Source organism: Dunckerocampus dactyliophorus, chromosome 18 (assembly GCF_027744805.1).
Source record: "Dunckerocampus dactyliophorus isolate RoL2022-P2 chromosome 18, RoL_Ddac_1.1, whole genome shotgun sequence".
Lineage (NCBI taxonomy): Eukaryota > Metazoa > Chordata > Actinopteri > Syngnathiformes > Syngnathidae > Dunckerocampus > Dunckerocampus dactyliophorus.
This window is the reverse complement of record NC_072836.1, coordinates 21,013,446-21,028,040: the sequence shown is the minus strand read 5'-3', so window position 1 is coordinate 21,028,040 and position 14,595 is coordinate 21,013,446. Positions and strand designations below refer to the sequence as shown.

The following is a 14,595-nucleotide window of genomic DNA, read 5'->3' as shown; positions in this document are numbered from 1 at the left end:
GTTCTGGCACTTGCAACGTTTATTGCAGCTGTATTTAATTAAAAGAAGATGAGAATTTCACACCCAGAACCACGCAGAGCTATTGAACGCCTCTTCAGCGGACGGCGGCGCGCTCCCTAGAGGAAGAACTACTTGGGAAGTAGACTTATGCGAGTTGTTCAGAGTTCTGTGTAGGTTCTATGAACAAATAAACGGCCCACACACTCATTATAAAGATGATTAAATTATGTTTTTAGTATCTCTAAAACAACCATTATTCATTCTTCACGGAGACTCGAGTCACCAACGTATGGATGCTTCGTTTGGTCCACGGACTACTTTGTTCGGCGCATGATTTGGCCGTACGAAAGCCGAGGCATTTTTGGCAATATTTTTCATCTAAGACCTAGGCGCACGACAACCGAGGTTCCACTGTCCTCTCTCAGGTAATGACTACATCACAAATAATTGCATTCTTTCCCACCACGTGGGTTCTTTCCTGGTATAAGGTGTGATGGAAACAGTTGAACGATCACGTCCATGCGTAGAAAAAAAACATTCCATGACTCATTGGCTTGTAATCACAACAAACAGGCGGCACTACCCTTCTTTCTTTAAAGTGCCTTTCTGTGTCTGCTGGTGCCATCTTCAAAATTCAGACTCTTTGGTTTATGATCGTTGCCAATCCTTTTCTCCTCTGCTTCTTATGGGTCTGCCAGTGAAGCGTAGCCCATACTATTATTCCTCATACTTACATATTGTTTCTTTTTATATCTTATTCAGGCCATACTGTGCATGTAGCATGCTAGCAACCTGCAAGGATATGACGCTGGGCGACAGGTAAGCACCAGGCAGGCCCATTAAAAAAATTATTTCAACTTATGACTGTAATTGGTGATCAGTTCAAGGGGTTCCTCAACTAGCATTTTGTTGCTAAAAATTAAATGTCATACTGTTTTGGGAAGGTAACACAAAAGTACACTAAGTCCCCCACTAACGAACACAATTGGTTCCAGACGACCGTTCTTAAGTTGAATTGTTCTTAAGTAGGGTAAAAGGTAATGTTACCAATGATATAGGTACTACATGTACGTGTATACATACACAGTATATGTGTATGTATGTAAATATGAGTTTGGATGCAGTAGTAATATTAAACCAGGATAATTCATGAAAAAAACAATAATAAAAGTGATATAATACGTAATGATAAATGTTATTTACCTTTGAAGAGGAGTGGTCGAGCATAGTCATTGTGGAGGAGGAGGAGGAGATATTGAAAAAAAACAAATGGTGGTGGTGGTTAGACTCTTCTAAAAGAGGTAGTGTTCTGTGGGTGGTGTAGAACTAAGCAGGCCTATTAACTCTTCATAAACTTTAATCACACGCTCTGTCCGGATTGCATCGTACAACTACAATGTAGCTCTCTGTCCTCCCCTCCTCCTCTTGTTCGCCGCTGTTGGTCCCATTAGCAGTGTCACAGTGCCCTCTGCTGGTCAAGCATGTATCAGTATAAATATGGACTTATCAGGCAAAACCCATGAAAATATAGACTAGTCGGCTTGTGTTCGTATCTCCGAAAGTTTGCACGTTGGATGTTCGTTAGTAGGGGACTTAGTGTATTGTAAGTAGTAAGAGATCTCCTATGTATTGAAATATTACAACTTAACAACTCAGTCTGCAATATTTAAGTTGTACAATGCCAGTAAACCCTCATTTATTGCGGTGAATTGGTTCCAGACCCAAATGAATTTCCTGTTCTGTACAGCAAAGGTCCCCAACCTTACGTCGCTGTTTGATGCGTCATAACAGGCTAGCATGAATTAACTTCAGATTGCGGACCGGACGGATATTTACAATAGCACTCAATAACATCGTCAAAACGTAACTTTATTCATTCCCACATAGTATCAGCATTTGGGACCGAATATGAGATGAAAGAAAAAGGGGAAAATAGAGTAGAGTAATCTATCTGTGCAGCATGGGAGAACGTCAGATGGTGCGTTCAAGGACCATCGAAGAAAGTGGGATGCAAAAACTGCGGGATTTGTAACTGTATAATTTTTAAATAAAATAATGGCCCATATTTCCAAAATTGATATCCATGCCCATGTAGTTATTTACAAGATTATTATTTTTTTAAATCATTGCCACTGAAAGTTTGTGTCACGTTCTGGTTTGAGCTGTCGAAAGCTTGACCCCCCGTGTGCAGAGACGAGGCAATGGAGTGCAAAAAGTAAGGGTGCTTTAATTACATAAACAGGAGAAACAAAAGGCGACGGAGGAAAGGCTCTGTGACAAAAGGTGCAAGTAGTCCAGGTAAGTCAATTGTTTAAGTTACAGCACTGACTTGGAGGCGAGAAGCGTAGGAAGCACAAACAACGGCATTAAAAATGACAAAATCAACAATGAACCAGCGCCGCACATTCGACCGCGCTGGCCTTTCATCCGCCACAAATGTTAATTGGCCGCAGGTGCGCGGCCACCAGGCGAGAAGCGGCTGCCTCTTCCTCCCCGGAGAAGGCACAGCCCGCCAAAATAAGAGCGCAGGACAGGGGACGCTCGCTCCTGTCCTGCAGAATGTCACCCGTTTGCCCTGCCTATGGACCGGTTCCGGGGCTGCGGCCCAGTTGTTGAGGACCCCCGCTTTGCAGTACTTCCTGCGGTGGCTCTTGTCTCATCAGTGTAACATTACTGACCCCTAGTGACCAGTGTAGAACACTACATACTGTATCACAACGTCTTTGAACGCATCTTTTGAATGCCCTCTATTTGTATTTTAGTTCATTCAGCCATTTTTATGCTTGAAAATTCTTTATTTTGACAAAAAAGCTTAAATATGCATATTTTAGACTAATAATAGACCTTATCCAACCACAAAACTGTGAAGATTTATTTATATAGTTAGAAAAAAACATGATAGAGTGAAGCCAAGTAATATATATACTGTGTGTGTGTGTGTATATATATATATATGTATATATATATATATATATGTGTGTATATATATATATATATGTATATATATATATGATGTATGATAACGTATTTTATTGCTAACACATTTTATATTTCAAGCAAACCTCTATGAGTGAAATGTTGTCTTAAAAAGGAAGTGACATATCCAACACTGGACATCATTCCACGCCCATAATAATAGTAATAAAATAATAAAAGAGCTCTGTATGTTTGATCCTCCTTATTGTTTTAGGATCCAAAGTTCTACAGGCCATTCGCCCCGTTCATGGCAGTAATAATAGCGTCTTAATCATTAACTAGCATCAAACATTTCATAGAAAAGACGGGACGTGTACAAAACCTTTTGTGTGTCAGTTTTTAACACAAGTCTCACTCGCTGCTGACAAACAAGACAAGCCGTATGGAGTAGACACAGTCCACGGTGTAAACACAGAAGTTGAGAAGAGTCATGATGGTGACCATCACCAGTTTATCCCATGAGCACAGGTAGCCACAGTTCGGGGGTCTGGCGTTGTTTGGAAAACTATAAAGAGGCCAGATCACCACAGCCGTCATGTACGTGACTGCGGCTAAAATGTCATAAACGATCACCATCTTGTCAAAGAAGGGCACGCGTGAGGTCAGCTGTCCGCCCGTGAGCAGGATGATAAGCATGGCCAAGATGAAGCACAAGGAGAACACGGCCACACACCACTGCAGCTCCGGGGTGTCTGCGTACTGGCCCTTCTCCAGAGACGTGAAGGTAAGGCAGGCGAGGAAAACCTCCAGCATTTTCATTAAGCCGGGCAACGTGGAGAGGAAGCCGTTTATTTGCCCGCCCGGGCGAAGGCGAGTTAGAGTCACCTCGCCGACGTACACCCCCAGACACGCCCACGCCACCACGGAGGCGCCGATTTGCCGGTGGCATACCTGGCAAGTGAAGAAAACGGGGTAAATGATGGCGGCGGCCAGGCACATGAGGCTCGCCAGCATGGCGAAGGCGGTGGTGAAGTCGTCCCAGGCGAAAGGTAGCTTGCCGCTGAAGGTGGTGAAGTCCAGGACGATGACGAGGAGGGTGAAGAAGAAGCAGAAGCACCAGGTGAACATGCACCATGCCCAGTAAGGAGAAGGGACGTACCCCGCGGATGCCACCAAGCTAAAAGTCACACACGTGAGGATGATGGCCAGCAAGCGCAGGACGCCCACCGGCTGGGTGAGGGAGTGAACGTCAACGTGGATCATGGCTGGATGGAGCTTCAAAATGTCTCCTCTTTGAAATCTCTTCTAGTCATTTCCGTCCAAAACACCCAAATGGTTTCTAAAGCAGAGGAACTCCACAACAGCCGCATGATGTGTGTTCAGGTGCAGGCGTACATCCGGGGCTTATCTGTGCACTTTATGGCCCTCGGCCCACATTGCTCATTGGACACCCGCTGGTTATCAAGCTCACATCAAGGCGCACTCACGCTGGACTCTGGTCCTGTCGCCTCACTCGCGGCCTTATCGCCAACGGGGTTGTTCTGTGGGTCGTAGAACACGAAGCCTTTCTCATATCAGAGCCTTGATTGTGCAAATGTGCTCACAATGGACCAGTTGGGCGGGATTCCCCCCTCCCTCCCGTCTTGTCCCCTGCCGACCCGCACTCACACTGCCCTATAGCAGGGGTGTCCACAGTGCGGCCCGGGGGGCATTTGTACAGTAGCCTGTGGCTGTTTTTTTTTCTTTTTGTTTTTTTTGTTTTGGCCTGCGGCGCATTCTAAAAAATACAATTTAACAAGAAAAAAAAACAGGCAAAAATTGAAAAATTAGTAATAATTTTACAAGAAAAAAGTCAAAATATCGAGAGTAAAAAAAGAACAATGTAATAGAAGGAAAAGTTAAGTCATTTTAGTAAGCGGAAACAGAAAGACATTATTTTTTTCAGTCAAATGTAATTTTTGGAAAACTATGTTGCGGAAAAAGTCATAATAATATATAATGTCACGAGAATAAAGTCCAAATATTATGGGAATTAAGTCATAACTATGAGAAGAAAATGAAGGTAAAATTGATTTAAAAATGTAAACTGCCTTTTAAATGAGCAAGAACAAAACAGCAAAGTCAAAATATAAAGAGAAAAAATTATGTCATTTAGTTGAAATATAAAATACATTTAAAAAATTGTAAATTTTGGAAAATTAAATTGGGGGGAAAAAGTGTAAATGTATTTTTCTAAGCCTAAAAAGTCAAAAATATAGATTGTGTTATCATTTTGAAATAAAAGTGCGTGCTACATGGTTTTACAGTTTGATGTAGATTCTGAGGTTTTTGATTTCCACGTGCGAGGACGGCACATTGATGCGGTATTTTCATGACTTCTAGTTATCTTTGAGGTGGGGCCGACAACACCCGGATGTGACGTCACGTGAAACCCAGCAATAATCCTTAAAGGGATGGTTAGAGAAGGTGCACGACATCCCCATCAGCAGTGGAGTGCATCAACAGTGACTTAAGGAAGTCCAAGGACTAGTTCAACTTTGAAAAAAAGTGCCACTTATGGCCTGGAAAATGGACATGGACTTGAGGTGTCAGGTGGGCCTGGAGGTGTTGGTGCTGAACGTGAGTGCGTCTATAAATCATCCGGCGTTTGCTGTAGCTGTTTAATGGATGATAATGACGCTACGTGCAGGAATATAATATAATATGTGTCCGGTCGCCACGCCCTCAGTGCTTCATGGTATGCGCACTTGAACACACCCGTGCAAACACACTTTGAAAGGCCAAGGTTGGGTCCTGCCGCCTCTTGAACCATCGAACAAACAAGTCACTCAAGTATTTATCCACGCTCAGCTCACGTTTTATTCATGTGGTGCATATGCTCACTATTCCTAGCACGTCAATGGATGTTCTTACAGGAAAAGCATACGCATTTTCTATTTACCACTCTTATTTCACACAGCGTGTAACATGAGGTACAAAGCAGACATGTGGAGTAACACCATAGGTTTTAGCTTCTGCTCACAAAGAAGACAAGCCGGAAGGAATAAAAGGTATCAACGATGTAAGCAATAAGGTTGACGCACGTCATGAAAGCGACCACGGCCAACATATTCCACGCGCAAGATGCTGGGAACAGAGAGCAGATGGCCGGTCGGGGATGATTCTTGAAGCTGTAAAACGGCCAGATGACCACGGCGGTGATGTACATCAAGACGGCCAACACGTTGCACACAATGAGAACTTTATCAAACGGGGCCGGGAAGAGGGCCAGCAGGCGGCAAACGGTGCAAATGATGACCAGCAGCGCAAAAATGAAGCAGATGGAGTAGACGGCGACGCACCACTGCAGCCCCGCGTACAGCTGGTAGTTGCTGTACTGCAAGCAGACGAAGATGATGCAGGCCACGTACGCCTCCAGCACCTTCAGGAGACCCGGCACCGTCGACAGGAAGCCGCTGATCTCGCCGGGCCTGGCCCGGGTCAGGCCGACCTCCACGGCGTACAAGACGAAGGCCAGGAAGGAAGTCACGCACGCCGCGATCAGTTCGGAGCATTTGGAGCACGTGAAGACTGTCGCGAAGATGATGGATGCGCTCAGCACCTGGAAACAAGAACACAGCAACAAAAAATAAGTTGGTCTCTGGGTACGCATTTTGCACGTTTCAGTTTCCAGTTCGGTCTCTGCTGGTGTAGCGTGCCGTCTACCTCCCCCCAACAATAAAAAATATCCAAAAACGATATATATAATAACATACTATACATATTTATTTATATAAGTAATAAACATTTTTAGATAAATAATAATTATTTAAAAAAAAAGAATCCAATGGATACAATTAAATTAAAATTTTATGTAAATTGTAATTAAATACAAAATTTTAAAAAAGCTTGTAGTCCATTATTTCCTGTCCATATACGACTTCGTTCGACCCCCGCAAACACCTTCTCCGATTTCAGATCCACATTTGCAATAAAAAAGCAGTGATGAGTTCCCGGCTGCAGGAACACTCCCCCTCTCTCCTTAATTACCGTTGTTAGCTCGCAACGAAGGAAGCTAGCAAGCTAGATAATCGACAGAAATCGTGTTGGCTCGCAGAGGAGTTGGCGTCACATCACGCGTTCAACCGCTGGGTGTATGTATGTATGTGGGTTTTTTTTTTATTTAATTTTATTTTTTTTCAAGGTTGGAAGGTCTGGATGACCTTTTTAAGTGTAATATTGGTGGACCAGCCTGGACGACTGTCCTCTTTGTGCTGCCATTACTGTTGAGTCTTTCATGATTTTATGGCGCATTCAAGTTTTGTTGACTTATCATATCTCTGTCAAGTCCACCCTCAGATACTATCTGTGGGGCGTGTCTTTACACGTGTCAGAAAACTGTTGCAAAGATTAGGTCACAAATCTTTCTGCAACCGATGTCCCGCCCGAATCAAGTTGTATTTTTAAGACACGCACAAATAAATAAAATCATTTTCTGCGAACGTGGCAATCATTTGCAAAGGAATATGAAGGCCACACTGACCATAAATCAAAACTTGAATTCAGAAACGGACAAAAACATTGGTACCATTATAAGACAAAAGCATACATTTTTGTGGGAATAAAATTACATTTTTATGTGACAATAAAATCAAGTCGTAATTGAGAAAAATGTTGTTCCATGAATAAAGTTGTTTGTACGAAAGCAACACCAAATATAGTGAATATTATGAGAACCGACGTCATTTATTATAACATTTTTTTTATCAGATTAAATGAATTAATCTAGATTAATCACCATGTCATACTGAAATCGGACCATTTTACACTTTCTTTTAATGTTTTTATTGTTGTTGTCTTTAATGCACTAGTTATGTCGGAAAAAAAAGGCTTTGCTTCGCGTCATGAACTCCACTGTAGAAATGTGTGTTTTCTAGGCGTCTGCTTCTTAAACTTTTATTTCATGATGAAATGGAAAATGTGCCCGTTGCGGAAGCCTTTTTAATATGTTGCCTTGACCTCGGCTGCATTTTTTTTTTGCGTAATCATTTTCAGTTCTTGTGTATGTGTAAAGTATGATAGCAAATGCTAACTGGACGTACTGTAGGAAGTGTGTGTGCCAATGAAGGCGATGTCGCTATTTTGCTGACATGTTATCAGTACGGTGTTCCCTCGCTCTGTCGCGGTTCACCTTTCGCCAACTCGCTGTTTCATGGATTTTTTTGTGTACAATTTTAGTGCTTCTTTAAAAAAAAAAAAAGGATTTACAGCGTATGAACGCTGTTACAGTACGAGCCTTGCCCTTTAAGAAGAATTGCATTGTGGGATGTTGAGTGTTGTAGTTCTGAGGCGGATGTGTCTCGCTATTCTCTCTCTTTTGTCTGCACTGCCCATTGTCTTCTGCATCCTGATTGGCCGTAGACCAGCGGTGCCTCTTCAGACATTTTGACTTGAGGCCGTGTACCCCCTCCTCATGCAAACCGAAACCACATCAACCTCTTTTAACCTTCATTCACTGGAATGATTGAACATGAGTAATCGCTTCATTCATTTTGTAGTAAGCATATAGTTCTGTATTTTGCATGGTTGAATTTGGATAAAAGTTTTCTAAGTAGCTTGCCGGCTGAAAAAGTGTGAGCTCCCCCGCTGTAGGGGAACCATCCGCGGTTCCTTACCCGTATGCTCGTTTATCGCCACAATAAGGAAGTGCTCCAGTAAATATTGCTAATTCAAATATTTGACGTATGTTTATTCTACTCCTGATAAACATGCAACAAGTTGATCCTTGTGATCATCTGACGACAGTAGCTTGCCTTTTTTCAAATGATTCTTGGAAATGAAGAAAAAGACACGCACCATGAGCGTGGCCAGCATGGCAAAGGCGGTGGTGAAGTCATCCCAGGAGATGGGCAACTTGGATCCCAGACTCAGGAAGTCCAGCAAAAGTACGAGGATGGTGACGCAGAAGCAGAAGCACCAGGTGAACATGCACCAAGTCCAGAAGGAGTCCGTGGAGTGGCCGGTGACGGACGCCACCAGGCTGAAGGAGATGCAGGTGAAGATCACCTCCAGGATCCTCACGATGCCCACGGGGGCCGCCAGCGCCTTCACGTCCACCGTCACCATCTTTGCTTTGTTTTCTCTTGTAGGTCTCAGCTTGTCGTGTGTCCAGATGATGCTACGGTATTGTGGTCGTACCGCACTCAGTGGCAACCTGTCACTGTGCTAGCGCTGCCCCCGCATGTGTCAACAGGCAAGGGCCATTCCCTTCCCTTTGCCTCGATTCGCTTCCTCTCTAATGGACAGCAAGCCAGTCCTCAGTGCGCAAGCGTGTCGCTCATTTGCTGTCATGTTTGCTTGGGGGAGGGATTGCTTCTGTTTTCTTATCACCACGTTACCTTTTTTATTGTTCCCCCACCCAGTATGACACAGACTTGACAGGTTTTTCCTTCATTGTGTGGCTGGGTCGCCCATGAATAGCTTGTATCTGTCAATGTTTGACAGGAAAGAAGGGGAGGATTTACTCACCACGCTTGGCTTTGCTTTTTCTCACCGCTTCCTTCTTGTTCAAATGACTGAGAGCGGGGGTGTCCAAACTTTTCCCAGCGAGGGCCACTTTGGAAAAAGTGCGTCTGAGCTATTTCAACGTTGTGCTACGAAAATGACATTTTGCTCATAAAATGATTATTATTTTTTTTAAGATTACTGATTTAGATTTTTAAAAACTTTCTTTCTTAAAATATTGACTTTATTCCCATAATATTTTGACTGGACCAAATTTTCCAAAAATGACAACTTTATTCCGTTTAGTTTGTTTCTCCTAATATTAGGACTTGAAAGAGTAAGATATATTTTCTTTCATATTTCAATGTCTTTGTCTCATGTTGCAAGTTTATTCTTGTAGAATTGTGCTCTTTTTTCCTCATTAGAATCCAACTCTATTCTTGTAACATGACAGCTGTTTTCTTTGCATTTCTGCTGTTGTTTATTTGTTTTGTGTGTTTATTGTAACTGTTTTGACTTTCTTCTTTTTCTTGTAATGATGGCTTTATTTCCGCAATATTCTGACTTTATTTTGGTAACATAACTTTTTGTAAAGACTAATTTTCCAAAAATGACAACGTCATTGGTTGCTTTGTTTGTTTTTCCTAATTTCACGACTTCAAAAAAAATGACGTCTTTCTTTAATATTTCAACTTTGTTACCAACATGACATAATGTTTTTTATTATCATTAAATTCATTATTTTTAAATTACTCATTTCAATTTTTAATGCTTTTTTTCTTTTAATATTTTGACTTTATTCTTATAAAATAATTTGTCCATTATTGCTGCAAATGGCTCCTGGGCCGCACTGAGTTAGACGGAAAGACACACCCCGTTTGGCCTCGAATGCTTGTTCCCTCCAGTCCCGAATGTGTAGCGTGTTACGTGACCGCACTTAAATGTGCAGATATGGTCCCTGCCTGCCTGCCCGCCTGCTGCAACAGTTGGATCAATAATCCAAATGCAGCAGGCGTAATGTTTTGATCTAATAAACTTGACGATGGTTTCAGATTTCCCTTCCATGGCGCTCTCCGGGGAGGTCAGCAGGACCAGAACGAGTGTAACGAGATAAATCAGGATGCTCTGCCTTCTGGCTCCATGCTGACGCTTGCTCACATCCTTTTTGTTGCTGGTGTTTAATATTTTAGTATTTGTCATCATTTGCTTGGACCTGAAAAGTTGAGACGTTTGGTATTTGGCAGGTGATTTTACTGTATCAGTGTTTTGTGACTGCACACGGGGCCCAAAGTCTATCAACTCCTCAAGTTTGCATAGAAACGCCACAAATGTTGCTCAGGTTGGAAGTTACAGATGTCCGCCATCTCCTGGTGTAAAGTAGTAACTACAGCACGCAGCAAATTCAGCAATGTTTTACGACTTTGCCGCTTAAAGGGCTATATTGGCTTTCAATATAGGGAAAAAAAGACGATATCGACATTGACCGATATTACATTTTTATGCCAATGTCGGGGTGGGACGATATTATCGGACATCCCTAGTTACAGTTACATTACTAGTTACTTTGCTAAAAGGTAACTGGGAAGTAAAGTTGAAATACAGTGTTCCCTCATTTATCGCGGGGGATTGGTTCCCAAAATAGCAACAAGTGAAATCTGCAAAGTAGTCAACTTCATTTATTTTATAATTATTATGTGTGGTGTCCCCGCGACCCTAATGAGGAAGAAGCGGTATAGAAAATGGATGGATGGATGGATGTGTGGTGTAAAAGCCCCCACCGTGCACTTTAGACGCTTTTCTCAGGCAGGCATTAACATTTTCTCACATTCCTCTCTTTCCTTTGACTTTTAATGAGCTGCCTATTGGATGTTTGGTAGGACATTAGCAGAGCTGCTGGGAACATGAATTTCTCTTTGAGATAAAGCATCCATCCATCCACCCATCCATCCACCCACCCACCCACCCATCCATCCACCCACCCATCCATCCATCCATCCACCCACCCACCCATCCATCCATCCATCCACCCACCCATCCATCCACCCATCCATCCATCCACCCATCCATCCACCCACCCATCCATCCACCCACCCACCCATCCATCCACCCACCCATCCATCCACCCATCCATCCACCCACCCATCCACCCAACTATCCATCCATCCACCCACCCATCCACTCAACTATCCACCCATCAACCCACCCATCCATCCACCCATCCATCCACCCACCCACCCATCCATCCACCCACCCACCCACCTATCCATCCACCCACCCACCCACCCATCAACCCACCCATCAACCCAACTATCCATCCATCCACCCACCCATCCATCCACCCACCCATCCATCCATCCACCCACCTATCCATCCACCCGCCCACCCACCCACCCATGCATCCAACCCACCCACCAACCCACCCATCCATCCGCCCGCCCACCCACCCATCCATCCACCCACCCATCCATCCACCCATCCATCCACCCGTCCGCCCACCCACCCACCCATGCATCCACTCCACCCATCCATCCATCCGCCCGCCCATCCATCTAACTATCCACCCACCCAGCTATCCACCCACCCATCCACCCATCCATCCACCCACCCATCCACCCAACTATCCACCCATCAACCCACCCATCCATCCACCCACCCACCCATCCATCCATCCACCCACCCACCCACGTATCCATCCACCCATCCATCCACCCATCCACCACCCATCCATCCACCCACCCACCCATCCACCCGCCCGCCCACCCACCCACCCATGCATCCAACCCACCCACCAACCCACCCACCCATCCATCCGCCCGCCCACCCATCCATCCATCCACCCATCCACCACCCATCCATCCACCCATCCATCCACCCACCCATCCACCCGCCTACCCATGCATCCAACCCACCCACCCACCCATCCATCCGCCCGCCCACCCACCCATCCATCCACCCACCCACCCACCCATCCACCCGCCCACCCACCCATCCATGCATCCCACCCACCCACTCATCCATCCACCCATCCATCCACCCACCCATCCATCCACCCACCCACCCATCCATCCATCCGCCCGCCCACCCATCCAACCCATCCACGCGCCCACCCATCCACCCATCCATCCACCCATCCATCCACCCATCCATGCATCCAACAAACCCACCCATCCAACCCATCCATCCACCCGCCCACCCATCCATCCACCCATCCATCCACTCATCCATCCACCCACCCATCCAACCCATCCACCCATCCATCCATCCACCCATCCACCCACCCATCCATCCACCCACCCATCCATCCACCCATCCACCCACCCATCCACCCGCCCACCCATGCATCCAACCCACCCACCCACCCATCCATCCGCCCGCCCACCCACCCATTCATCCACCCACCCACCCACCCATCCACCCGCCCACCCACCCACCCATGCATCCAACCCACCCACCCACTCATCCATCCACCCATCCATCCACCCACCCATCCATCCACCCACCCACCCATCCATCCATCCGCCCGCCCGCCCACCCATCCAACCCATCCACGCGCCCACCCATCCATCCACCCACCCATCCACCCATCCATGCATCCAACAAACCCACCCATCCAACCCATCCATCCACCCGCCCACCCATCCATCCACCCATCCATCCACTCATCCATCCACCCACCCACCCACCCACCCATGCATCCAACCCACCCACCCACCCATCCATCCATCCGCCCGCCCATCCATCTAACTATCCACCCACCCATCCATCCACCCAGCTATCCACCCACCCATCCACCCATCCATCCACCCACCCATCCACCCAACTATCCACCCATCAACCCACCCATCCATCCACCCACCCACCCACGTATCCATCCACCCATCCATCCACCCATCCATCCACCCACCCACCCATCCATCCATCCACCCACCCATCCACCCACCCATCCATCCACCCGCCCGCCCACCCACCCACCCATGCATCCAACCCACCAACCCACCCACCCATCCATCCGCCCGCCCACCCATCCATCCATCCACCCATCCATCCACCCATCCACCACCCATCCATCCACCCACCCATCCACCCGCCCACCCATGCATCCAACCCACCCACCCACCCATCCATCCGCCCGCCCACCCACCCACCCATCCACCCACCCATCCATCCACCCATCCATCCATCCATCCATGCATACATCCACTCATCCATCCACCCATCCATCCATCCACCCAACTATCCACCCATCAACCCACCCATCCATCCACCCACCCACCCATCCATCCATCCACCCACCCACCCACGTATCCATCCACCCATCCACCACCCATCCATCCACCCACCCACCCACCCATCCATCCATCCATCCACCCACCCATCCATCCACCCGCCCGCCCACCCACCCACCCATGCATCCAACCCACCCACCAACCCACCCACCCATCCATCCGCCCGCCCACCCATCCATCCATCCACCCATCCATCCACCCATCCACCACCCATCCATCCACCCATCCATCCACCCACCCATCCACCCGCCCACCCATGCATCCAACCCACCCACCAACCCATCCATCCGCCCGCCCACCCACCCATCCATCCACCCACCCACCCACCCATCCACCCATGCATCCAACCCACCCACCCACTCATCCATCCACCCATCCATCCACCCACCCATCCATCCACCCACCCACCCATCCATCCATCCGCCCGCCCGCCCGCCCACCCATCCAACCCACCCACGCGCCCACCCATCCATCCACCCATCCATCCACCCATCCATCCACCCACCCATCCACCCATCCATGCATCCAACAAACCCACCCATCCAACCCATCCATCCACCCGCCCACCCATCCATCCACCCATCCATCCACTCATCCATCCACCCACCCATCCACCCACCCATCCAACCCATCCACCCATCCATCCATCCACCCATCCATCCACCCACCCATCCACCCACCCACCCACCCATCCATCCACCCACCCATCCATCCATCCATCCATCCATCCATACATCCACTCATCCATCCACCCATCCATCCATCCACCCACCCATCCATCCATCCGCCCGCCCGCCCACCCATCCAACCCATCCACCCGCCCGCCCACCCATCCATCCACCCACCCACCCATCCATCCACCCACCCATCCACCCATCCAATCATCCATCAAACCCACCCATCCAACCCA

General features: G+C 47.1%; 3 protein-coding genes across 4 annotated transcripts in view; 1 reads left to right on the top strand and 2 right to left on the bottom strand.

Moving 5' to 3' along the window:
• The first annotated feature begins 146 nt into the window (after positions 1-146).
• LOC129170705 (LITAF domain-containing protein-like) overlaps positions 147-14,595 on the top strand; it is a 27,715-nt gene continuing 13,266 nt past the window's right edge. Inside the window, exons 1-2 of one of the 2 annotated variants that reach the window (XM_054758553.1) lie at positions 147-425; positions 763-819. The gene's annotated coding sequence lies outside the window, so the exon portion shown is untranslated. The remainder of the gene's footprint in view (positions 426-762; positions 820-14,595) is intronic. The other variant, XM_054758557.1, reaches the window with a different exon arrangement.
• On the bottom strand, positions 3,328-4,179 carry LOC129170702 (myeloid-associated differentiation marker-like). Its single transcript, XM_054758547.1, has one exon. The coding sequence runs from the start codon at positions 4,177-4,179 to the stop codon at positions 3,328-3,330; it is 852 nt and encodes a 283-aa protein (XP_054614522.1).
• LOC129170703 (myeloid-associated differentiation marker homolog) lies at positions 5,768-9,302 on the bottom strand. The gene is made up of 2 exons (XM_054758548.1): positions 8,752-9,302; positions 5,768-6,517 (listed from the first exon to the last, which is right to left on the bottom strand). Exons 1-2 carry the CDS (start codon positions 9,019-9,021, stop codon positions 5,924-5,926), a joined length of 864 nt encoding a protein of 287 aa, XP_054614523.1. The 5' UTR covers positions 9,022-9,302; the 3' UTR covers positions 5,768-5,923.

Bases quoted from the DNA above. Each gene is read 5' to 3' on its own strand.
- LOC129170702 (XM_054758547.1), bottom strand. From the start codon at position 4,179: ATGATCCACGTTGACGTTCACTCCCTCACCCAGCCGGTGGGCGTCCTG.
- LOC129170703 (XM_054758548.1), bottom strand. From the start codon at position 9,021: ATGGTGACGGTGGACGTGAAGGCGCTGGCGGCCCCCGTGGGCATCGTG. The intron at 6,518-8,751 runs GTGCGTGTCTTT...TCTTGTTTCCAG, and splicing joins CCATGCTGGCCACGCTCATG to GTGCTGAGCGCATCCATCAT.